At 35.5% G+C, this 24,515-nt stretch overlaps 2 protein-coding genes and 1 long non-coding RNA gene across 4 annotated transcripts; 2 read left to right on the forward strand and 1 right to left on the reverse strand.

Annotated features, from left to right (window-relative positions):
• Window positions 1-57: 57 nt before the first annotated feature.
• LOC100741015 (MAPK regulated corepressor interacting protein 2) lies at window positions 58-3,395 on the forward strand. 2 transcript variants are annotated; one of them, XM_003488459.4, is made up of 4 exons: window positions 58-320; window positions 1,332-1,438; window positions 1,520-1,645; window positions 1,736-3,395. In XM_003488459.4, the coding sequence occupies exons 1-4, from the start codon at window positions 316-318 to the stop codon at window positions 1,810-1,812; spliced, it is 315 nt and encodes a 104-aa protein (XP_003488507.1). In that variant the 5' UTR covers window positions 58-315; the 3' UTR covers window positions 1,813-3,395. The 2 variants fall into 2 exon arrangements, with proteins under 2 accessions (XP_003488507.1, XP_012239528.1); XM_012384105.3 differs by lacking the exon at window positions 58-320 and adding an exon at window positions 519-986.
• On the reverse strand, window positions 3,346-9,099 carry LOC100746609. The gene is made up of 5 exons (XM_033320052.1): window positions 9,015-9,099; window positions 8,796-8,928; window positions 6,039-6,183; window positions 5,819-5,982; window positions 3,346-4,310 (listed from the first exon to the last, which is right to left on the reverse strand). Exons 2-5 carry the CDS (start codon window positions 8,862-8,864, stop codon window positions 3,498-3,500), a joined length of 1,191 nt encoding a protein of 396 aa, XP_033175943.1. The 5' UTR covers window positions 8,865-8,928; window positions 9,015-9,099; the 3' UTR covers window positions 3,346-3,497.
• LOC117151487 lies at window positions 4,112-22,324 on the forward strand. Its single transcript, XR_004461467.1, has 2 exons — window positions 4,112-4,519; window positions 22,130-22,324. It is a non-coding gene; the product is annotated as an uncharacterized LOC117151487 (long non-coding RNA).
• The last annotated feature ends 2,191 nt before the right edge of the window (window positions 22,325-24,515 follow it).

Genomic DNA, 24,515 nt, shown 5'->3' on the forward strand with positions numbered 1-24,515 from the left:
ACGGTTTCGCTACCTCGTGGCTGCACTCTTCAACAGTGGCTATCTTTATACTACTGAATTGTCGCCACCGACTTCACATCCTATTTTACCGTCCGAGTCGAACGCTTAACCCGTCATTGTTGACAGTTTTCAGAGAAAGCTTCACGCAGCTGTTACGAGAAACAAACGCTCTTCCTCGTTACAGCTTTTCGCTTGTTTATATACGTGTATTACATATTTATAGTTTTGTTCGTAGGTGATCACAGAATTTCATCAAATAAACGTAATTGTCCACGAATTTTCGCTCGTACAGAAATTCACCATTGAACGGACAAAATGAGGTATTTATCGTAAAAGCGACTTTCTTTATTCTCGTGTCTCTACGTTTTTGTTCTCTACATCTCATTGTAATTTTTATACATAATTTCCAATTTCCATCTGTTTACCTGGGTAATCTTATTTATTTTTGACAAATCGCCAATCGTTCCATTGCCGTGAAAGTCGTGAACGGAACAGTGTTAAATAGATAGAGGGAGAAACAGGCGGGAATCAGAAAACATAACAGTAACTGTCATACAAGAGTCGCCATTTTCCCTACGTTTTCTCTTCAAAAGTAGGCTTCGTATTATTAATTATTGTATATCTTCCCTGACGCGTTAAATATATCGTTAATCGTCTGTTAATCCCAATCCTTTTACAATAATTTTTCATTACTTCCTGTATTAGAGATTTTGATAAAGATATTATAAATATGTATAAGAAAGGAGTTCTAAATATATGTATACGTGGCTTTTATGATAAATATAGACGCTTATATATTACTGATAGATGATTAATTATTCTAATCTTATCGAATGCTTCTTTCCTCTTGTGAAGTTTAGATTACATACAGATTCTTTTATTGTATTTTGTGCGATAGATATTAATTGAAATATTATTATCTGAAGTAAAAGGTTATATTTTGAATTGCGTTATAATAAAATGGCGTCCCTTCATTACACAAAGAGGTATTCTATAGTCCAAGTATTATTGTAACAGATGTCAATGAATTATAATATTTCTCAGTTGATTCTTATGTTTGAATATTTTATACGTATGTTTTTTTTTATCTTATCAAGTTTTGCAAATTCCACGGAATACCAATGCATTCATTGCTTTATATTTCGTAGTTGTATTTATTTTAATTGCACACAAAATCGTTAAAGCTTAAAATAGAATATATCTAATAAACGTAATACGCTAGTTCAGTATCAGTCTTTGCTGTTAATATGGTGATTGTGCTTTGTATATTAATCATATCTATATTTTAGATAATATTGTTTTAGTGACTTTAATAAAATATTGTTTTATAGTGGTAGACAAATGACGATGAATGGGAAAAGACCATCCTCAATCCCGTCCAGACATCAGTCTGAAACTGCAGCACAACATTTTGATCTAATTAAATATATTTATGATTGTAGGTATCATATATCACTTTTTCTTAATACTCGTAAATAAAGTTCGTTTATTATTAAGCTTTTTTTATTTCTGTTTACAGCATGGAATACAGTATCAAAAGAATTAGATATGTGTCACAATCAACCGCACAGTAATTCTTCTAATTATAGAAATGGAGCATCTGTCACATATTATCAAGAACGAGAACCAAATCCTCAACTCAAAGGTAAGTTGTAGTCTTGTTGCATATGTCAGTTTTCATCTGTTCTTTTCATATGTTAATTTAACCTAATTACTATTTTATCTGTCATCTTAGATTTTGAGCCATTTAACCTTGAAGCCTGGTGGGGACAGCGTGTTGTTCAAAGTATTACTAGAAACGCAAATTCCTAGTGCCAGGCCCGACATATTGATTATAATCGAACATTCTCAAGTAGACATAAGAAACAGAAAGAATAAATTCAGTGCTGCCGGAGAAAATTTTTCCATTTCTAGAAAGGATTTATTATATACTCAAAGATAAGTGACACGAAGAGAGTAGTATAGGTATAAATAAGTATCTAGCAATCAATTTTGAATCTTTTTGATAACAAAGATAGGATATTAGCAAATAATCAAAGATGAAGATGAAAGAAAAAGAAAGGGAAAGAGCAGGGTTATGGAAACATACATATTAGTATGAATATGACATTCCTCTAATCTTTTATCATATTTTAACATAATATCGCCTTTTCCTGAACCTTTTTACTCGTCGTGTTTTTAAAAGTATTTTACATAAAAAATTGCAATTAAGCTGTTTCTAAAAATGTCTTTCTAAGATTTGAGATTCAGCATGATGAATAATTCTGAAATACAGTGCATGCTAAAACTATTTATTTTATTTGCCAACATAAGGCAAACATATAATTGTAAGTTTATATTATAAATCAAATTTTCATTATTACATAATGAAAACGTGAGAGTAATCTTTCCATCTTTGTAATTAAAAACTTACATATGAAATGCTGAATCAAGAGCACATGAATTATATATTAATTCTATATATTTTGATCGAAGGAAATGTATGAGAGGAGAAGTTGGACTACCTTTTAAGGCTTATGCATATATTGCATATATGTATTTTTCCACGAATTGCATTTCACAATTTTTAATAAATTTTTCCATTTACAAACGTGTAATGAAATCGCACTTCAATGTAAGAAAAAAAAGTAAACAGGATAAATGTTTTGAGATTCTCTAAAAGAAAGTTTATTCACGTACGAGGACGTAGTAAAGTGCACCGCTATTGAAGATGAAAACAAATAAGTATTTAATTCGTACTCAAAATAATGTGATAATTATTACGATTTTAAATACAATTAAATCGATGCAATTATGTACATTTATTATGTATGTATGTATATGTAATGTACATCTATGCGTGTATAGATATATATTATAATATGTAAGATTCAACTCGTAACATTTTTAATAATAAGCACCCGTAACTATTAAAGTTTTTCTAAACTTGTGGACATCTTTACCAATTACTTCTAGTGGTATTTTTTTATGTACAATTGAATAGGAAAAGTATTATTATAATTATAATGAGGAATCTAGTTCGATACTGTTACATGTTACAAAGATCGTTATAATGTTAGAGATTCGTGCACTTGAAAGAAAAATAAGAGTCGCTATGCATAGTACTATTGAGTCAATGCCTTCATATAGTTTAATATCTCGTTATTTCCAAGCAAATGCGAGTCCTTATCGACCATCGTTTCAACTTGATTTAATGCGTTGAGTTTTAAGGTCTTAACGATTCGTTCCAAATTATAGAGACTTCTTTCTATCGCACGTTTCTCACTATTAAGCATCTATATTTAATTGAAGAGTCAAATTGAAATTTTGTACCAATTGCTCTGACGAAATTGATGTACGTTTTTTCAATTGTATTGTACGAAATATAGTATAAGAATAAACAATTCAGTGTTTTAGTTTTCACTTTTATGACTTCCGTATGTTAATCGAATTTATAATAAGATTAATTATAATATTAACGAGATACTATACTCGAATGATGTATTTATGTAAAAAAATCAGTATTCATAAAACATATAAATAATTCTTTTAAGTATTATTATAAATTTAAATTTTATTTTTTTTGTATTTTTTATAAGAAGCAGTGTAATATTTATTCTTAGTAAATAAATCCAATGTCGAAATGTGCAGTTCAAAGTAGAGAAGGTAGAAATTTCTTTACTCACCATAGCGCCACTGTTTAAACGAGAAAATGAATTTACTCCAGTAATTGCCGTTTGTGCGAAGTTGTTGGAAGTTTTCGTTTTCGTAGTTTGCGTGCTGCACGATACACCGGTTTGTTTGACGATCACAATTGCGTGTATATTTTTTAACAATATCAACATTCTATCCATCGATGTTACCGAATAGTCGGTTTCGTTATCCACAAACTCCAATCTAACCACTTCTTCGCTGTTATTTAACGAAACTGGATATTTAATTTTCATCTCTCGATCGATTGACAATTTGAACACGTACTCTTCGTATACCACGCCATTCGAATGGGATTCGATGCACAATAGCCTGCCGCGCTTATCGATTATCGTACGTTCGATATCGAATTGCTTATTTCGATTATCGTTCTTGTACGCGTCAGTTATTTCGCGCGTTACAGTTTCGCCGCGTTCGTTGTGTTTCATCGCGTTGCAAGAGTTATGATTTTCGTGAATTGACGAGTTTATCGAATTTTCCTTCGTGTTTTCCTTCAACACTGGCGCGTTCGATAAGTTTCCATTATGATTCCGGGAATTTATTTCGCTTTCAAGGGATTCGTGTCGTTCCTCATTTTCTTTCTCCGGGATATCGTTGTGCGTTTGGCTGAGCATCTGAAACTTTATAACGAATTCTCACGGAAATATCGCCAAGTGTAATGTGAAAACCTGTGTAAAATTTAAGCGAAATCGATTATATGTAGAAGTAGTATAATGTGATTACGAGTTTCCTGTTCGAACGATTTATGGAGGCGTCTCACGAAATATAGAATTCGAACGAAATTACGGAAAATTTGGAAATTCCGTTTAATAAGTTTTACAGAGTAAAGGTAAGTAAAATTGATGTTTTTCTATAAACTTTTCTGAGCATGTTCGAAATATCAATCTTTGCAAGTCTTACGTTATTACGTTTTTCTCAAGTGGATACGCTTATTTACGGTTATGCGTGTTACATCGGGTTCACGTAAAATTTACGATCAAAAGGGATTTCATATGGAAAGCAATGGGCATAATTTCTCGATACTATTATTTTATAGCTCGTATTATCGATACTAAAGGAGTCATTCTCGTGTTACTTTTTATTGTATTCGTAAAATACGAATTTTTATATTTTATTAATACTTTTCATTCGTGACGTGTATTTTCCTTACTTTTTAATTTACGAAATAATTCATAATAGTTCCACATGTAGAAATATGTGTCGTTAGTAATTTTAATTAGATAATGGAAAGAAACAGAAACAATGTTTTTGGTTTAATTTCTATCTCGAGTTTCGACATATTTTCCTACCCCTTTAATTTTAAGTAACCTAATTAAGCGTTCTACCGTGGTGGACTGTTTTGAATATTTTAAACTGTTCATATACATTTACCACGTTAGTGTAAACCAAATGTTTGCCTCCTTTTACAACATTTTGTGGTTGTCGCTTGTTACGCGATAAAGTCTGCACTAAAGCATAAAATAATAGAAGTGGCTTGACAAAAGTAGAACCGCGGTATTGTTTGGAAAAAAAACGAGTACGTGCAGAAACATTGATTCGATAAAATTTCGAACAAGTCGTACGTATGCAATCGTATAACGCATCCTTTATGCAAATCTAAATTGACTTTCACGGAACATGGAAATGGTTTTGTTCTACCATGATGTATATCGATCGAAATATTTTGTATCCAATTGTACCGAAGTGAACAGATGAAATCTATTGTGTGTTCTTCCGTTTGATGAAAAAATGTATATCTATGCAGGGAAAAAAAGGAAGGTCGAAAGCTATTAACTTTCATGTTCCGTGTAGAGAAAATAGTAGATTGAATAATATGTAGTTATAATGGAAAAGATTATATGCTGGATTAGCGTAAGCCAAAATTACAGCGTACAAAGCCTAAATTTCTTCTTACGCTTATTATAATTATCTTTGGACCTTGCAGATTGTTTCCATTTTCGACTATGTCATATTATAATAAAATACTATGCTTTTTAGTCACAAAAGAACATTAAAAGTGTACGTATCATGTTTTTCTCCTGTAATCTTCATTTCGTTATTTTAATCATAGCTGCAGCTATACCAGAATTCACAACTAAAGAAATAGCTAGTATTGCAATTTCCATTAAACGTATCGATGAATTCTTACCTTCCTTTTAAGATTCTTTACTACCTGCCTCAAAACGGAATTCTGTTCCCTTAATAAAACCAGTTGCGGTTCATCCTTTCTGTCTTTCACCATCCAAGCTAGATGCCTGAGATTCTTCATGCTTTCTTCGAATAAGTTTCCCCGTTCGGTCAAGTTCTTCAAAGCTGTACAGGAACGGATACTTATACGATGGAATCTGGAAGTGGTGGATAATACTTACCTTCCGCTGTAAGTTGACAGACAGAGCCGACATCCACGTCGAAACGTTTTAAAGTTTCAAGTAGATTCGCCAGCTCAAAACCTCGGTTTTCCTGCTCCCTTCCAAAACCCTCGTACATTTCTACACGTTTCTCTAATCGGGTCACCTATTAAAAGAAAATTCAATGTCTCGAAACAGAACGTTATTGCTTTCTACCCGAGTGGAAATCGATTTAAACTTTTCACTAGATTTTAACGTTTTCAACGTTTCAAATATTTCGTCTTGATTACTCGGTTGTTCGTTCTTTTACGTGGCTGTAATTTATTATAGAACAAGTTGACCAATACCGATGAATAATAAATGATAACTAGACCGTGGATTTTTATACAAATTCATATAACGATTAAAAGAATACGACGTAGAGAAGAAATTATGATAGGAAATAGTTTACCTATTAAATATTAGAAGAACGTGCATTCTATGCACGTTTGTATTTTTAAGTTTCTTATAATCGTATAAAAATACGCAACCGAAGAATAAAAATAATTAAAAAATACTTTAGACGAAAGAGACGATGGTCATAGCGACGCTTCCCTTCTTCTAATTTCGGTTTCATTTCAATTTCATTTTGTAGTATTATAACCATTCGGGAAGACCTGTATAATTGCCAATGAATTTCACAGAGCAATCGCAATTTGAAACGAATCTTTTTTCATAACCGAATTGTGCCGCGCGAAAATTCCTATTAACAGTACATCGTTAACTTCGTCGGCATTATAATTCTGTATAATTAAAATTGCGTATTATAAGCGTATTCGTTTCACAATTCTGATATTCCAGAAATAATTGTTTCTAATCGATGAAATTTCCGGAGCTTCCTGCAATTAGATTGGAATTACTATTTTGCCTGGAAATTAAAGAGCGAGAAACAACTTGCCTAGCAACTCCAATTATTGTTCCGTAATTTTACGATGCGGTATCTTTCATTAATGAACCATTAACGATTTAACAACCCTCGTAGTGACGCCCTTTAGTTTCCACGACTTAACGCGTTGGCACCGTCTCACTTTCGAGAGGACGAGATTAATGCGTGCGATCGTAAAACCTCCGTGTCAACTTCGTTTTGCTTAAGTAAATACAAAAATCAATGCCATAGATATAGAGAAGAAAGTGAGAAGATTGCATAATAAGATGAGATACTTTTGATATTAATCCCGGAAAACGGAATTCCTTGAATTAAGAGAAATATTACGTAGATGGTTCGGTCTAAAACACGATTGAGCCAGATAACATAAAAGCTACAAATAGAATTATCGAATTGTAACTGTAGATTGATATAGCGCGACGCTATAAAGCAGAAACTGAATTAAGAACTATATGTCCTGATTTTCATCTATTTTGGGGGCGATTTAACTTACGCGAAAAAATGACGGGATCGTCGAGACGTTAGGAAGTAAAATAGAGTGACGCGATAATTCACGTTGTAAATTCAAGTTGGAAAGTTAAATTTGGCTTTGATGTTTATTCCACACACGATGTAGACACAGTGGTAAGAACTTTGCGGGTCAAGTAAGAATTTGAGATCAACGAAATTTGCGAAAACACGAGACACCGAAGACTAAAGTATCTGTAGCTTTTGTTTCGCAATCAGAAAGACAATAAGTTGTTCGAAAGGAAATTGCTTAAAAATTGATTGTTTGTACTGGTTGGCGAAGCTTTATTGAGAAACGTGTTGATTAATACAGACGGTCAGGTGTAATTTTCTCTCTTTCTTCCCGTCTCTCTATCTGTGTCAGAGATAAAGGTTATTGCATTTGACGTGCTCCCTACAGAAATTACGAAAGACCTTCGGCTGACGTGCTTTCGACGGCAAAGAAAATACACTCTGAAATTCCTCGAAATTCTTGCCAACGAAATTCTCTTCCCCACAGGGAGATTCTCTTCAAAAGGTGCTCGAACAGTTTGCGCGATAAACTAGAAACAACACGATGAATTTAACATTTTTTGCACGAACGTTTATTATATTCTACGTGCTAGAAACATACTCGAGAATAATTAAATAATTACGTTGAATGAACCAAAGATGTGGAAACTCAGCTCTGGAATATTTTTTTTATCGTAGGTGCAAATAAAATATAAATATTTATATTTTTGGAATTAAATAGCAGAGATATTCCACGTAATCGTCAAATGAGGAACAGCGGAGGAAACGGTGGAATAAAGGGCAGTAATTAAAGTAGTTTAAAGTAATTTAAGGGCTTAGAGGCGTGTACCCGACTCACTTGAAACTCGAGGTCCACTCGGACACTGCATATTCAAGAGGCAACGGAAAGGGTGACAACTTCGATTTCGCGTATCAAAAAGGCGATGGTTCAAAGGGCACACATTTTACGATGCACTGCCTGTAAAAAGGCTGGCTACAACGCCGGACTGAATGCATATCAATTAAAAAAGTGCTTTGATGTTGGTTTACGGTGCATGTTGCATCGCTATTGCACCCGGAACTTTCTCAGCTTCTATAGGGGCCGTTAAGGAAAATTCGAATATTTCTTGCCGTGTGAGGAAAAATAAAACATAACGCAAAATATTGTTAGGGAACTTAGAAAATTAACTTTCGTTACCTAAGTTATGCATCGAAGCGAATATCTTTCTTTGCTTGCAAACGATGTAAAACTTCTATCATTTCCATGGTGTGTATATTAAATTTGTTTTTACTTTTCATTTGAGAAATCCACCACGTTACTAACGAAAGTTTTAATAAGTTTTCTTTTCAAATACCTTTTCTTTAGCTTCATTGTAAAGTTCGACTACCTCGTGAAATTGTTTTTCCGCAGTTTCTCGGCTCATCTCCAAAATATCCTCGCATTCTCGTTTAACTAGCGCCACTGTATTCTCGCATTCGATTTTATCTCTGAAAACAAATCGATTAATCTATATAAATTGCCTTAACCATGGACCAAACGATTGGAGTAATTTATTCTCTGATTCAGTCCATACCAATTGCAAATTTGCTTCTATTATGCTTCGGCTGTACACACAATATACATCTACTGTTATATACCTATAACAATATACACATCAGGTATATATAATACAATTTAGGCGTTTACAGTGGGCAAACAGTTTTTATAAAAACTAGACGACGAGAAGGCTCAAGTTTATAGGAAATCGATTTTTTAATACATTCGTAAAATTTTTTATGATCCAATACTAGTACTATTCGAGTACTATCCGAACTCTGCATCTTCAATTTTCTTGTTCTCCTACCTACTTTACTTTACTTCGTGCGATACAATCTTTAAAATCTTATTTCGAATGTGACTGTGATTCGATTTAATTTACAAGCAATTTTATTATTGATTTATTATTAATATTCTTATAAGATTTTATAAAGAAAGCTTTTATCATATTTAATTGGAAAGGTAGTGTTATAATTAGCGAAAAATTATATCCATTCTGATTTGATATTTTATTCGCTATGCGTTATTATTTAATAACGTAGATGAAAAGAATAAAGTTTCCTTCGTAAACGATATGAAAACACATTACAGTTAACAACAGAATAATTCCTTTTATTTTCTCGGTACGTTTTTAACACAGCTTCTCGTTCTACATTTAAAAATATCAAAAAAGTTTCTCAAAGGGGAATAAGAGTTGTACTTTACAAGTTGAAAATAATAATTCGGAGAGCGCTATAGTCCATGACGACGTTACAAATATTTTAATGTTGACAAGGATTTCGTTTCGAGATTTTAAACTTTTCCAAAAGTTCCCAATTTCTATTTCAGGAACATGTCTGCCATATTTACCCACGGCATTCTTGATGAGCCACGAAAGTGCATTACAAAGTTTGAAACGTCGACGATGAAGGAAAATGTTAAAGGTACAGGGATGATTTAGTGATGAAAATTCATTCATAAGGAAGTTTGACTTTTCTCCGGGAATCAATCTTCTGAAACTTTTCGACGTTCATCTTTCCACGTTCATCTTCCACTTTCAGTGCGTTTACAGAGTCGAAAGAAACAATTTTAGTATCTATTAATATTTCACCCATGTACTTATTCCATCGTTCACATTCTTCAAAAAGTAAACTATTAATTCTCTAAAACGTTGATATTTACATAAAACACTGTACTCTTCTGACATTCGAAACATCGTTGTTGCGACACTCAACTAACTAGCCACCAGTCAGGCACAACTGATCGGTTGGTATCGCGAGCTTTGAACGTTATTAGCGTTCAAGGTGGAGGATTATAATAAATGTAAAGAGCGAGGTTTAGTTCACCTTATTTATTCTACACAATGCTCTGAATACAACTTTTAGTTCACTGGCTATCCTGTTAAATATAATTGTCACTGACTGACTGTTATATGTTGACTCTTAGAATAGTGGTGCAAGAGTGACTCTTGGTGATGTTGCTGTCGTAGAGGAAAGTTCGTGATGGGTGTGTCTCAAGTCTGTTCCTACCTGATCATTGGGTAAATACGTATGTTTAAGGATGGGCTGGCTGCCCTAATGAAGATTCGCGCGCGGGTGACCTTGCACTTGAGGAAAACCCGCCTTTCCGATCTTCCTCAGATGTACCATAACATAAATGAATTACGCGTTTTACGGGCTTTTTCCGTGGGATCCTAAAGTACCTTGACTGTACAATAGGCTCACTATTTATGATGGGTCCGCACTAGGGTCGCGTAGACCCTTGATGGCCGTCCTGCCCGAGGATCGCATCTTGTTCATATAAGGCGTCGCGGTAATTACCAGGCGGCCACTCCAAATCCCAAACAATCGTATTTAGAATCAAGGAAACTGTTACGCTTTCGATTCTGTTTGACGACGTTAATGTAATGTCAATTCACATCAGAGACTAGGCCACACACCGCGGACAGGATGGCACCCAGATGTCTGCACATTCTTGGTGCGCACCTTCAATAGTCTTAAGTACCCACCAGGGGTCTTGGCATTTTCATAGTTAAGGTCCTTCGGACCAAGCGAGTATTTCCTGTCTTAGATTTCCCTTTACGTTTATTTTCTACCACGTGTTAGCTTAGAAAGTTGGTTTTCTTCACATCTGGTATGTTCCGTTAGCAACTTTCTCGCGAGGGCGGCTAAAATCCTTCCTGGTCCATCAACCATCTGATTATCCAATCGGAGACGGTGTCTACTGCCCTCACTTCCTTAACCAAAATTGTCATCGACAAATCCGATAGTCCCGTGTCCTTAGACACACCCATCCCTAGCCTTCCTCAGACATGGTATCGCTAGAAAGACTCACTTATTCTGTACCCTCAGAATAGTCAACATATCTATACCGGTCTCTACCCTTATAACAGTCGCGTACTTAACGTATCGTTGTAACTAAGTCTTACATAACGTGGTTGGAGTGAATTGTGATTTATATTAATTCAGTGTGTGTTACATTGTGATTGCTGAATTCATAATAAAGTTTAATTAAAACAAAGTTAATAGTTGTGTTACGACTCAGCTATTTTATTTCATCAACCAACCCCAAAAATTACGTGACATTAACGTGCTTCGTTGAATACTCACTTTCGATCGCAGTACATTTTGTCCGTTGCTGAGTATTTGACTGGAGGATTGTTAGATATTAGTTTGCGGTGTTCATAAATTATTCGTTACGTTGTTAAACACCGTGCCATTGTATAATAATTCCATTTTATCGTACACACGAATTGTTTCACGTGATCCGTGATAGTATCGTGTTATCGTCGAGTTTAATGATTGTTATCGTAGAAAACAATTATTGAATTGGAAAAAATTATATTCGATAAATTCCGAGTGTTATAAATATTTTCATAGGTAATCGTACCCTTCAGTTATGCAATTTGATCGCGATACTTATCAAGCAATAAAACACGATTGCTCGCGATTGTAAAGTCGTAACAACAAAGCATCAGAATTCGAGGAATACCGCAATTTCAGTTATAGCACGGAGGGTAGGTTATCAACTCGTTGCCGTTGGATGCCAGGACATTGCTCATTCGGAAGAACTTGGATACGTATAATAACATTAAACGAAATTCCAATCGTTATCGTAGCAAAAATCGTTGTTTCCTTTATTACGATATAAGGTATAAATACGCATAAATATTAGTATAGGATAATATTCAATATTTAATTTGTATTGTAGAATTTTGGAACCATATTTAACGTGTACTCGTATTAAACATTTGAAATCTTTCAACGTGAAAAGTTATTTTAAGAATAAACGTTGCGTATCAATGTTAGGATTTCTATTTTTTGTTAGAATTTCATGGCTACACTTGAATGTGACGTGGTAAATTAATTGACAATAAGTCATAATCTACCTTACATGCTTGCAGCTTCGTGTCTATCAAACAAACCAACCACAGGCTTTCGACGTTGTCACAAACATGACCTACCTTGAGGGTAGTACACGATGCAAATTTCACGTAGACAGATAGAATAGAAACATGGAGAATAATTTTCCCGCGTTGCTGGTTCTTGATTTATCACGATCGAATCCACTTCGCCACAATCGAATCAATTCTCGCTTTGTGTTTGCTTCGAGTCAATCTCGTGGAGAATCCCTTTGTGCGATAGAAAAAGTGATAGTGCAATATATATATACGCGATTTAATATCAAAGGGAAAAGTGGAAATTTGAACGAATTAAGCGGCAATAATTTAATTTATTTCTCGCAATAATATTTTAGACAGATTATTGCGCTTATTTTCGCAGCATAAAGACAGGAGAATGAAATCTTACGAATTTACAATCGGCCGAAGAACCACGTTGCTTCTGTGTTATATGAAAGTTGCGTTTGTTTAAACATCGATGATTTTTCGAAGTACAATCCTCGTAAATTCTTTTCACTCGATAAAAAGTTTAACACTCGGCACGATAAATCTTCGCTACTGTGAAATAATTTCCCAGCGAACTATTATAAAACTTCGGGATCAGGAATCTTAAATGGAAATGAGATTCACCCGAATGATTTTATCATGCTTCTACCGACACCGTATTCTGCTCTGTGATTATGATCGAAAAAGAATCATTGCGCCCGCTGAGACCAGAATAAACGTTCCGTAAGACCTTCAATTACTTCGAATAGAATGGATCGGGTTTCCAATCTAGAGCGGTTCGATCGTTTTTCAAGCGTGGAATTGTTCGGTTGCTTTAGTTATTCCTATCGCTATGCTCCACCAACAACCAAGACGTCTTGTTCGGTTTCGTCAAGGAAATAATTCGATTTTGTAGATAATTTGTAAAACAACACCACGGTTATTACGTTCGTCAGTATGGTCGTAGTTCTTACGAATAAGATAGCTGGTGTTTCCATATTCTATCTGTGTCTTTTTTTTTTTATTTGGATGAATTTTACAATCAATTCTCATTGAGAATTATAAGTAAATTTTTCTGACGTGGTACTATGATTCTAGTTGAATCTAATGCTTAAATCTAAAGGGTAATGTCTTCTTAGCCTGCGGATCTGATCCGACGTGTCAAGTAATTGAGTAACTAAACTAGTGGGTTTTGGTGGTTGATAACCCTTATCTTATATCTATTACTGAATTTGGATATTTCTTCTTTGACTGTGGGCATCTTGAGGTTGCGATGTATTGTTTCGTTGGTAGCATACCAAGGTGCATCTATTAAGGATCTTAGAGTTTTCGATTCGAGTCGTTGAAAAATTTCTATGTTGGAATTACTCGCTGTTCTCCATAGTTGGTTTCCATAGGTTCAAACAGGTTTCAATATGGCCTTATATAGCATTATTTTACTCTGCGCTCTTAAGTTGGAACGTCTTGATTTAAGTTGTTTGGATTTATCTACGATATGTTGTTTCCATGTCATTCCTCTGTCCAGAATCATACCCAAATACCTGGCTGGCTGTTTGTTTGGAATTGGAGTATTATTTATGGTCACCCGTGGGTAGGTTTGTTTTCGCAGCGTAAAGGTTATACGACTGGATTTGTTTTCGTTTATTTTGAAGCACCATTTGTGGAACCACTTTTCCACAGAGTCGAGACCTCGCTGAAGAGTAGAGGAGGCAATTATCGGGTCTGAGTGGGATGCTAATAAAGCTGTATCATCAGCAAATGTCGCTGTGGTTATCTCTGTTAAAGTTGGTAAATCGGCAGTGTAGATGGCGAACAGCGGAGGTCCGAGGACACTGCCTTGGGGTATGCCAGTTTCTATTGGAAATGTTGCGGTTATAGCGTCTAAGTATTTAATCATTAACAGCCTATTGGTTAGATATGATTTTAAGATGGATTTTTAGTAGGTGTGAGGTAGGATTTTCTTTCGTTCGAACAAAAGTCCTTCGTGCCACACTTTGTCGACTGCCTGCTGAATGCCCAGGAACATCGCAGAGCAATATTTTTTCTTTTCTAAATCTCGACTGATTTTATGGGTTAAACGATGAATTTGCTCCATCGTAGAATGTTGCTTCTCTATCTGTGTCTGCCTCTGTTTCTATATTCTATCTGCTTTTGAATCTGACTCTGCGTTTAAACGTATCTATATAATATATGTGTCTATATCTGTATTACGTATTGCAGTTATGTATCTGTACCTGTGTGTACGAGTATGTGTACTATGTACATAGGTATATGTATATATACATACGTTTCTCTTCCTTCCCTTTCTGTGCGCGTGTAAATTACGCGTAACTGAAGCTATTCGCACAATATCATAAATATTGGATTCATTGAACAGCGGTCAGAAATGTAGCTCGAAGCGGGGTCATGCGATGAACTATTCAATCCTATTTCGTAGTACGATAACTTCACGGTTATTTTAAATTTTCATCTTTTATTAAAGGGAACATAGATTCGGCACCGATTTATCTCAAAGAGGGATTTTTGATTGGATTGGTTGAAACGGTAGAAAGTGTATTTTTATAATTCGGAATATAGGATCAGAAATATAGGATCGACGGACTATCTGCTAAAACTACAATTTCACGAGTTCCGTCACTGTTTATGACTTTTCTAAGTTACTTCTGTTAGATTTAGATCTATAGTTCCGATGTTGTTGACGTTTTAATTTTACTTTTGCTATTTAAAACGCGAATTTTACAGCAGAGCGTACATACATATTATACATATTTGAATTATGTCGAATATATTGATCATAGTATGCCAGACGAAAATTCCTGCTTAAAATCGCAATTACTTCGTGTATTCGTAAAAATAAGTATGGCAAGTCTGTTTGTTCTAATTAATTTATTGATTTCGTTCGCCAGAGAGCGGAGATAATTTGGTGAAAAACACGCTTTTCTCACGATAAAACTGTCTGCGTGAAATACGTGTTCCAGGTTCCTATACTGGTACAGTTTCACCTGATTTTCTGCTTTAACGATCTGTTTGTTCAATGTCACGAGCGGATAACACTCAATAAAATTGTTGTATCAATCGAGCTCACTTGTTAATCACACGGTTTATTTGAAGTTGCAAATGTATAAGAACACTCTACAGCGCATTCGATATTCGTGCGAACGCTTCAAATTATAAATCCGTGTTTTAAATTTCCGCTTGTTACGCGAATTTACCAATTTATTTGTTTTCGAATAAAAATAAAAATCAAAAATTGATTCTCTCGATAAACTCATATCGTTAAATAACACCGTTCAATAACTCTATTTATTTTTTAATCCAGAATCCGAGCATTGCCCGAGACTGTTGCATGATGCACTTGAAACAGTATATTTTAAAAGTTTTACAATTTCAGAAACCAAAATATTGTAAACAGGTTTCTATCATTATCTTTTAAGATTCTAACCGCAGGACGCGAATAATTAGAAATATGTAAAAGCTTCTCGTGTGACCCAGTTTTTCGATAAATTTTGCAAATGTGGTTTTCTTAATACACACAGAAATGTCGATGCAATTCTAACGTCATCGGTAGAAAAACTAAATGATTTGGCAGAGATTGACGACAATCTACGAACAGGACTGTGTCGTCGTTCCTCGAATCCAGTAAATGTTCGGTTCTGGTGACAGTGGATTTATCGTTACAAGAACCGCGAACCCGATATTCCAGTGACGATATCTACGTCGTAAAGGTTCGTTTGCACTGTGCGATAAGTCAAGATGTTTACATGTTCTTTTCTTCTAACTACTGATGCTTAACGAATGAAGAATATTATAAGAAGCATGTAAAATATATAAAACTTCGTTTTCTCTCTCTCTCTCTCTCTCTCTCTCTCGTTCTTGTTAATTAATTTCTACAAGCAAAAGTTTTCTAGTATGTGCTGCAAATTACGCTAGGTGTTGTGAAATATTGACGATATCAAAGGATGTAAAACGTAATATAAAGTGACAAAGTATAAAATATGGCGTGATTCGTCATAGTGATTGGTTCTACACATATTTTATTTTGGTATTTGCACAATTGTTGACGTGAATTTTGAGTTTGGTATTTGGTATCTGGAATTTTTTCTCTGATGGGATTTATCTTTGACGGTACATATTGATTTTTGAGATTAAAGGCTTTTAATCCTTTTTATCCTTTTGTAATTTCCACTTTTTGGGATTACGCTGTTAGCTTCTGCCATTCTTTTGCTATATTTTATTTTGTGGTTGCGTCCTTTTTCGTTCTTTTCATCAGTTTTATTTTCTTGTTCCACGTTTTCGACTCTTTTATTCTTTGACAATACTGGATATAATATTTCTAGAGAACTCTTTCCTGTTTCTTAATTTTGGCATTATCCTGCATGGATTGATTTTAACTTTTCAGCACCATTTTGTAGTCGATTGTGGAAATTATATTTCTGGAATGTTTAATCGTTAACCCAAATTTTGGAGAAATATTTTCGTATATCATTTTACGAATTTAATTTACTATAAATATACTTTCAAACGTTAATATTTTTAGCACTATAATTGTATTTAAGGAAGAGATTATATTACTTCTACTATATATATTTCCTTAAAATCCGTATCTTTGGTAATCTTTCGGATTAATGGCAAATAAAGCGGTTTAATATATCGATAAAAAAGGAATTATCTGCAATCTGTACACATTTGCCAAATATATGGCCGTTGTATTTAATTTGTCATATACTGTCTTCCCGAAATGTTACGTAATAGAGCATGATATTTAAATTTTGTCAAATGCGTCTTTCCTTACGGATGGATAAAACCATGGATATGTATTTCTCTGGCAAGAAATATATCCGTTTCTCTTTTCGCATTTCGATTGTTTCAATTTGTGCATCGCGAAATATCCTATGTCGATGTTTATCAGCGCGTAAACTGTTACTTCCTGGGAATTTTCCACGGTAGAAACATACAAAGGCAAATACGATTTTTCGGTTTGATTTTCATGTCTTTACCGTGCGAAAATTCGGCAATTTTTATCTTGTAAAGTAACGCGTCGACGATTGATTTGTTGAAATTCTAGTAATTCCCGCTATTTAACTGAATCAGCTAGCCGAAATTATCAATAATCGGGTTCTCGTACCAACCGCGTTTCGTCCACGAGAAGCCACTTTTACCCGATATCGATATCGATATCGATCCTGCAGCTAGATAGGTAGCACGTATTTGAAAAATTGGCGTATTCGTTGTTAGTTTGCATTCACACATTGCGCAAATTGGCGTAGATTTCCGCCGATTTAGCAACATTTTATTCCATCGATCAACGATTTCAAGCTATGCATAGAGATTTAGTTACAAAGTTATTTAATTACAAACATTCATACACCCTAGATCGTTAAATAACTAATATTCAGTTCCTGCAATATTTCGATAAAACGATACGAATGTAAATCAAAGGAACTATGAAATAACAGACACAGCTTTAACGTCGCTGATCTCGTAAATCAGGCAACAAATTTTTAACCGATCAAGTATGCAATTTCATCCACCGTTTTTCTCCATCGTTGTACCACTTTCGGAACCAATAAAAATTTATCGCAAATAACTGGCCTGTTCACCGTGAAGCTTTCCACGAAAACGTTCCGCGTACGAGTTTTCGCGCGACGTTACGACGCAAATTGAATTAATTTATCGCGACTGAGATGAACGATGGAACAGCACTGCTTGCTATCTTCTCGGCTATGCGGAGCTCGCTGATATCGTATTCATACGCGTGAACACCACGTCTCTTCATGAACAGCGGCGAACCTCGTTTCCACAGCGAGCCCGTTATATCAGCCTGCGTTTCATTTCGCATTAAAACATCGTTCAATCTTATATTCCCTTCGCTCGTTGTTTTCTACCTAGAGTGGACAATGACGATGCGTGCGTAACGTTTTCACTTTGTGCGACGGTTACGTCGTGCCTCGGTACGGAAATATTATTTCTTAACATTCTGCGTCCAATTTAATTTATAAGTATTTCTTCGCTCGTTTGTTAAATAACGTTCGTTTTGTTAAATAGTCACAGTCGAATTCAGACGCATTGCATCGATGTTTCGATACACTTAAAGTGTCAAGTATCAGGTTGTCCGAAAAGTGTCTTTCTTCCACGGACGCGTCCTTTACAACGATGCATCTTTATACAAACATGAGACCTAATCTGTCGAACGTTGTGATCTGTATTTTGATAAAACAAAATGGATCGTACGTAATTCGATGAAATAATATAAAGCGGAAATTGTTGCGCGTCCATTATTTCCTTGTAAAACGAAAGAAACTTATCGGACGACTAATATTAAGTGGTATATAGTATTTGTGTTCGATACATCGTTTGAATTTGCGTCAGATTTTTACAAATGTCGATCTATGCTTTTCTATTTCGTGTATATTTTATTTGAAATAGCGTTGGAAGTTTTTACCAGTAACCCCTTCGTAACAGTAGGACGAATACGTAGATTTGAAAAATTTTCGAAATGCATCGATTTCAATGATAAAGTACCGACCAGCGACTGATAAATTTAGACGCATGAAAAGCAAAAGCGTGCGATACGATCCTATATTTACGGATACCACCGTTAATTTTACGACGTTCGTACGATAAAAGTATTCTACACGTGTTTCAACGAGATCTAGATTATATGAAAAATTTCTTTATCGAAGTGGGTAAAAAGTCGCGTTAAAATATTAGCTGGTAAAATAACTATCAGTTATTCTAGCTTTAAATACTTTACCGTGTTACTACCGGTATATGGAAGTTATACGGAAAGAATAAAAATTACAAGTAAAAATCTTAAAGTAAAATTTTCGGGAAATTTTGGTGAAAGGGTATAGTTGAGGAGAAACGCCGGAAACGAGCGTAGGAGTGGCGGAAGAGAGAGCGAGGAAGTTACAAAGAGAAAGTCTCAGAAATAAAAGTACGAAAGAAAGTGGAAGATGGCGCGGACAATGGTGGAAGAAGGTGCAGGTTACCGAGTCCTTTTTAGAAGTTCCGTCGTTGCGACGATTCTATAAATCTTCTGGCTTCTTCGGTTGGAATTTCCCGGCGCTTTTGCTTCTTATGCTAATCGACGGCCGAGATAAATGATTTTATATCCTGACTCGTGCCTCGCTAGGTTTTAATAACCACACGACGAACTGATCGAAAATGCTAATCTCTGTTCCCGATGGATACCAGTCGCACGGATTAATTACATTTGGCTTGGAACATCGTACCGTGAATGCGAAATTAAGGCGCGATTATTAAAATCGTCAGTGCTCGAAATTATCACTATAATATATAATATTAGCATTGTAATATCGTCGTGCGATATCTTGGCACAGATCATATAACGTTCTTTTAACCACAAGATATCAGAATTTCTTTCCTTACTTTATGCGATTAGAGCGAACCGTTTCGCGAATTTCATTCGTATTTATCGCTACACGTAACGAAATTCGAATCGAGCCAGTTCTTTTATCGAGGAACGAGATTCGACGATACCGCGATGTTTCTCGAAAATTTACACAGACGGACAGACGTATTAATTCCGTGACGTTGAAAGGATATCGGGAAGCGAATCAAAGCGGCAACCCCGTTTTTCCCTGTAAAACATGGAGCGAGCGATTTATCGTTTCCAGATACGCTACCACGTGGCAACGTATTTTATTGTTTCGACTGGAACGTTGTTAGATTTTTGTTACGACTCGATGAAACGCGCTCCTTTCGCGTGACGTATCACGAGAAGGAACTTTGGTTCGATCGAAGACACGACAAGGTTCTATAATGGCCGTGCCAAGGGATTTTGCTGCTTTTTGTCACCTGCAATCTATTGTGGATACGGGTAACACTGTTCCACACGAGGAATTCTGATAATCCTCGATGGAACCGTACCTTACACTGTACGAGTCGATAATATCAAAATAAAAGAGAAATCTCGCAGATAAATTACTCGAATTTTTCTGAGATTCGATGGTCACACACTCGTGTACGTTCGACATTCGCTTCTCCACTCCGTTACGGATAGAATAAGTCGGTGGATCCGCGCGATTTATCCTCCATTTCGACGTTACTATCGGACGTCGGAACACGGCGTCGAATAATCCGACTTTGCCGACGTTTTGCGAACATTCAAGAATATAAAAACGTACGTGTTTGAGGGTTTCCTATGTGTATCGTACTTTGCTGAGATTATGGCTGTTACTCTTAATATTATGGCATCTCCAAGCATTTTTGGTCATCTTGGTCGGACGCTTCAGACATATGTAAGTACTTAATACTTTTGGTACTTTCAAGTGGCTTTTTTCCGGCCAGCGTGAGATATACTGTTGCTATATAACGCGAGTATACAGAGTTAGAGTAACGATCTATATGCCATGAATTTCTGGAAGAAATTGCGAGGGATAAAAAGAAATTGAAAATTAATAAGAATTAATAAGAAATAAATTGGGATAAATTAGGATCGACAAATTGGACGATGTTTCAATTAGAATATTATTTTTCTTCTATGATGTAAAAATCCAGCTGTGTAATTGATTGTGATCGAAAATGAGAAAATCGTAATAGTACAGCAGATATTAAATCGCAATAACTCGTAGCGAATTATCCAAAACAAGATAACAAGTTTTCGCTGTTTTCTTTTTATTCGTGCTTGCCAGCGTTATTTGCAAAGTTGTCTAGCCTTTGTGCGATCAGCATAATCTTTCAAGAAACACCTTCTTCCTCGTTTACTATTAAAAAGAAACTGCTTAAGGTTTTCAAGCGAATTGCATTTCTTGTCAGTTTAAAATGTACCGATAAACGTCACTGCAGCGAAAACACCTTTTGTGTAGCCAGTCGATTACACTTGTAACGAGAGTTTTCTAAAAGCCTTAAAATCCGTGTTTCTCATTTAAAGGCGAAGCAGCTGTTGAAGTTTATACTTTTAGTTTAACAGTTCAGGATAAACGTTTGCATTTTCTATGCTTTGAGTTATGTTTTTAAATTATTATAACATAATAATAATAATCTTATTATCACTAATAATTCATAGTGTTCGTACTCTTCAAAATCCTTTTGTACAGTTTGAACGATCATTTCTTTTGAACTAGCCCAGAATAGTGAAAAAATGTAAGCAACAAAATTCGATTCAGACTTCAAATACGGAGGACATTAAATTATTTTGAATCTCGTCTGTAAGAGAGTCGAGTTATGACGCGATAGGTTGATAAGTCACAAGATCTAGGGTGATGTTCGCTGAAATTGTAACGTGCATTAGGTTATTAGAGGTCTCGCGGTGTGCCCGATGTGTCGCGGTAATCAACATTAGTACGCAAATTGGAAATTCCACATTGACACGCTCGAGCCATGTAAGCACAACTTACTCGTATGTGACTGTGGCACTCTGTGTGAAACGAAATTTACAATAATATCGCTCCTTAACACATTTCATTAATATTCAAGTGCATCTTTCTCGTTAATTCTATTTCTATTCCGTGTTTTATATAATCTTAAATTCCACTCAAAATTAATCACGTCTGTTGCGCTCGTTACCAGTCAATAATAATCAACGAGTATCGAATAGATATGCAATTCACAATCATTCGTTTCATTTTATTCCAACTCTCTCGTCAGAATCCTCGACGATACACTCGTATTACGATCTGGCGCCGGTTTCAAAGCGCGTGAATACCGCGGTATGCGCGTTAGATCGTCGTCATCGATCGGTCGCATAACTCTTCAGGTTAACCGATAATTGACAACAATTTACAGCGGGAACGCGCAACGAATGATACTGTGTTTCGTTTCAGGTTCGACCAAGAGGGTGTAAATCGATCAGGACGAAAAGGGCGAAGGAGAGAAACAGCGACGAAAGCACGGTTTATCAACGATATCCTTTCACGATATCCGCCGGCAAACAGTGCCGTGAATTCGAGATACGTGGTCGATCGTCGGCACGGAAATTACACAATTGCGTCTCCTCCAAGAAGGAAAGAAAAAAAAAACAGCTTCCGGCGCAAGATTAGAGCCCTCGAAGCAAGCACGTTCGTTAATTAAGAAATCTCGAATGGGCTAGTTTAGGCGGAACGGGGATCTGACCAGTTTTTCCTCAAAGGACCAGGGTGAACGCGAGCCAAGTCCGCAGTCGTTGTTAATTATACGCGTTTATAATTAAGCGTTTCACGAGGGTAACTTGGAGTGGTTCTCGGAGAGAGTATGGTCCTTAAGACACGAGCCTGAAAAGAGGCAACGAGACGTATTCGTAATTAGCAGAAGTGATGCTACGTAGCTGAACGAACGATCGAGGCAAAGACAGATAAAAAAAAAAAAAACAAATAAAATCGTTATGAAGTTGATTAAGAAGAATAAAATTTGGATCGACTAGAGGAGCCATGTGGTGGACAATTGGTGAGTAGCTATTTAGATTGAATTTATTTTTTAATTATATTTTAATATTAAATGTATTTTCTATCAAGATGTAAAGATTAATCAATTTAGTGTAACCATTACCGTAGAAAATGTATGACAGATATGTATCGTTACGCAACAATTGCATTAATCGACAGTATTGTTCCCGAGAACCTAATTATAGGATGAATTTAGAAAACATATCCGCGTAACATTATACGTCGAATTTCCTCGAGGCATTAGCCGATGTGTAATAATCCACCGATAGCGAATTAATCGGGAGCCTACACAGCTATACGACGTAAATTAGCTATTAAATTTCCATAATCGTACCAGTAGTTAATTCGTTGATCGTAAACGCGTAATTCGTCGGTTTATTAAAAATTCATGTAAGATTATTTCTTACATTATCGGTTCGAGTAACGTTCGACGATTATTAAATGATATCGGGAAATCGAAAGTAAGAATAATAAGTCTTTCAATTAAAATTTGCACCCGTGCCGGCAGCAGTCGTGAAAAAATGACGCGTTGTAAACTTTCATGCCATATTTCTAAAAGAATTCATGTTCGAGTCGCGTTCGGTATAAGCATCGATCAAAACGAAATTGTTTTGTCAAAACTGAAAGAACGATTGCGTTTTTAGTAAAATATAGATACACTTACGTGCTTTTCCATGTATCTTACGTTTTATATTTCTTCGATACAAGTTTTGTACTTTAGTCGTTAGTAATTCTAGCGCTAACGATAATCCTTGATCTTTCTTCTTAATAATAATCCTTTCGTTGCTACTTTCTTTCTTTTTTAAATTTTATTCGGCAAATACAACCAACAAAGCGTACGCTGAAACTACTGTTACCAAACTTTCCAAGACTTTTATATTTTAACCGATAGATATCGCAATCGTATTAACTTTCCCGCAACATCTCATTTTTGTTTGCAATCGAAACTTCTTCTCGCAATATCTAATTTTTCTTTCAAATTAAAAATCCTTCTTGTTCAAGCAACTTTTTTCTTCCTCGCTTCTTCGCTTCTTTACCTGTTTTTAAATATCCACCGTACATCGTCTGTTTGCATCCCTTTTGTTTATTTTCACCTTATTACGCTCACGTTTCTGTTTACTTGTTTTGTCTGCTTAAGCGGGTTTGTGCCCATACGCGACGAAACGAAAAAATAAATAAAATCAACGTATCGCTCGAGCTGCCATATGGAAACAGATCTGAACATCGCCTGGTATATTTTTCACATGCACGTACATACGTACATCGTACCTCGGGCTTCAGCCATTAATCCGCAATTGGATTTCGCTATGAATTCTCTATCGATCGTATTCTCTGCCTATTCGCCGCGTTTCGTTTCAAACGTACCTTCCTTCCTTCGTCGATAGAAAATGTTCGTCCGATTCATCCGCTAATCGAGATTAATGGGGAACGAGATCACTGATCGAACGTAACATTCCTATACCTCCGAACGTATGCACTGAATGTTAATTAATCTTATCCCCCGTAGCTACGAAATTCGTCTTCTACACGCCAGGCGTCTATAGAATTGCGACGTTGATTCAATGGAAAGGAGATAGATTCGATGAATCGTCCGTTGCATCGATCGCTGCACTCAGTAGGTGCGGTTATACAATGAAACTAGGATTGAAATTTCTTAATGGCATATGAGAAATGTGAAAGTTTTAGGCGTTAACGATTAGGTAAAAATATTTGCTATTTTCTGCACGATTAAGAGTAATTTTTTGAATAGCAGAATTTAATCATTTTATCGTGGATAGTTTGTCAAAAT

The sequence above is a fragment of the Bombus impatiens genome, unplaced genomic scaffold (genome assembly GCF_000188095.3).
Source record: "Bombus impatiens unplaced genomic scaffold, BIMP_2.2 scf_0233, whole genome shotgun sequence".
Classification (NCBI taxonomy): Eukaryota; Metazoa; Arthropoda; class Insecta; order Hymenoptera; family Apidae; genus Bombus; species Bombus impatiens.

What these genes read in the sequence shown, in the direction of transcription:
- LOC100741015 (XM_012384105.3), top strand. Translation starts at nt 961, where the DNA reads ATGGCGTCCCTTCATTACACAAAGAG. An exon ending in TCCCTTCATTACACAAAGAG is followed by an intron (nt 987 to 1,331) that starts GTATTCTATAGT and finishes ATTGTTTTATAG; the next exon opens with TGGTAGACAAATGACGATGA. An exon ending in ACCAAATCCTCAACTCAAAG is followed by an intron (nt 1,646 to 1,735) that starts GTAAGTTGTAGT and finishes CTGTCATCTTAG; the next exon opens with ATTTTGAGCCATTTAACCTT.
- LOC100746609 (XM_033320052.1), bottom strand. Translation starts at nt 8,864, where the DNA reads ATGAGCCGAGAAACTGCGGAAAAACAATTTCACGAGGTAGTCGAACTT. An exon ending in ACAATGAAGCTAAAGAAAAG is followed by an intron (nt 6,184 to 8,795) that starts GTATTTGAAAAG and finishes TTCTTTTAATAG; the next exon opens with GTGACCCGATTAGAGAAACG. An exon ending in TAAAGAATCTTAAAAGGAAG is followed by an intron (nt 4,311 to 5,818) that starts GTAAGAATTCAT and finishes TTCGTTATAAAG; the next exon opens with TTTCAGATGCTCAGCCAAAC.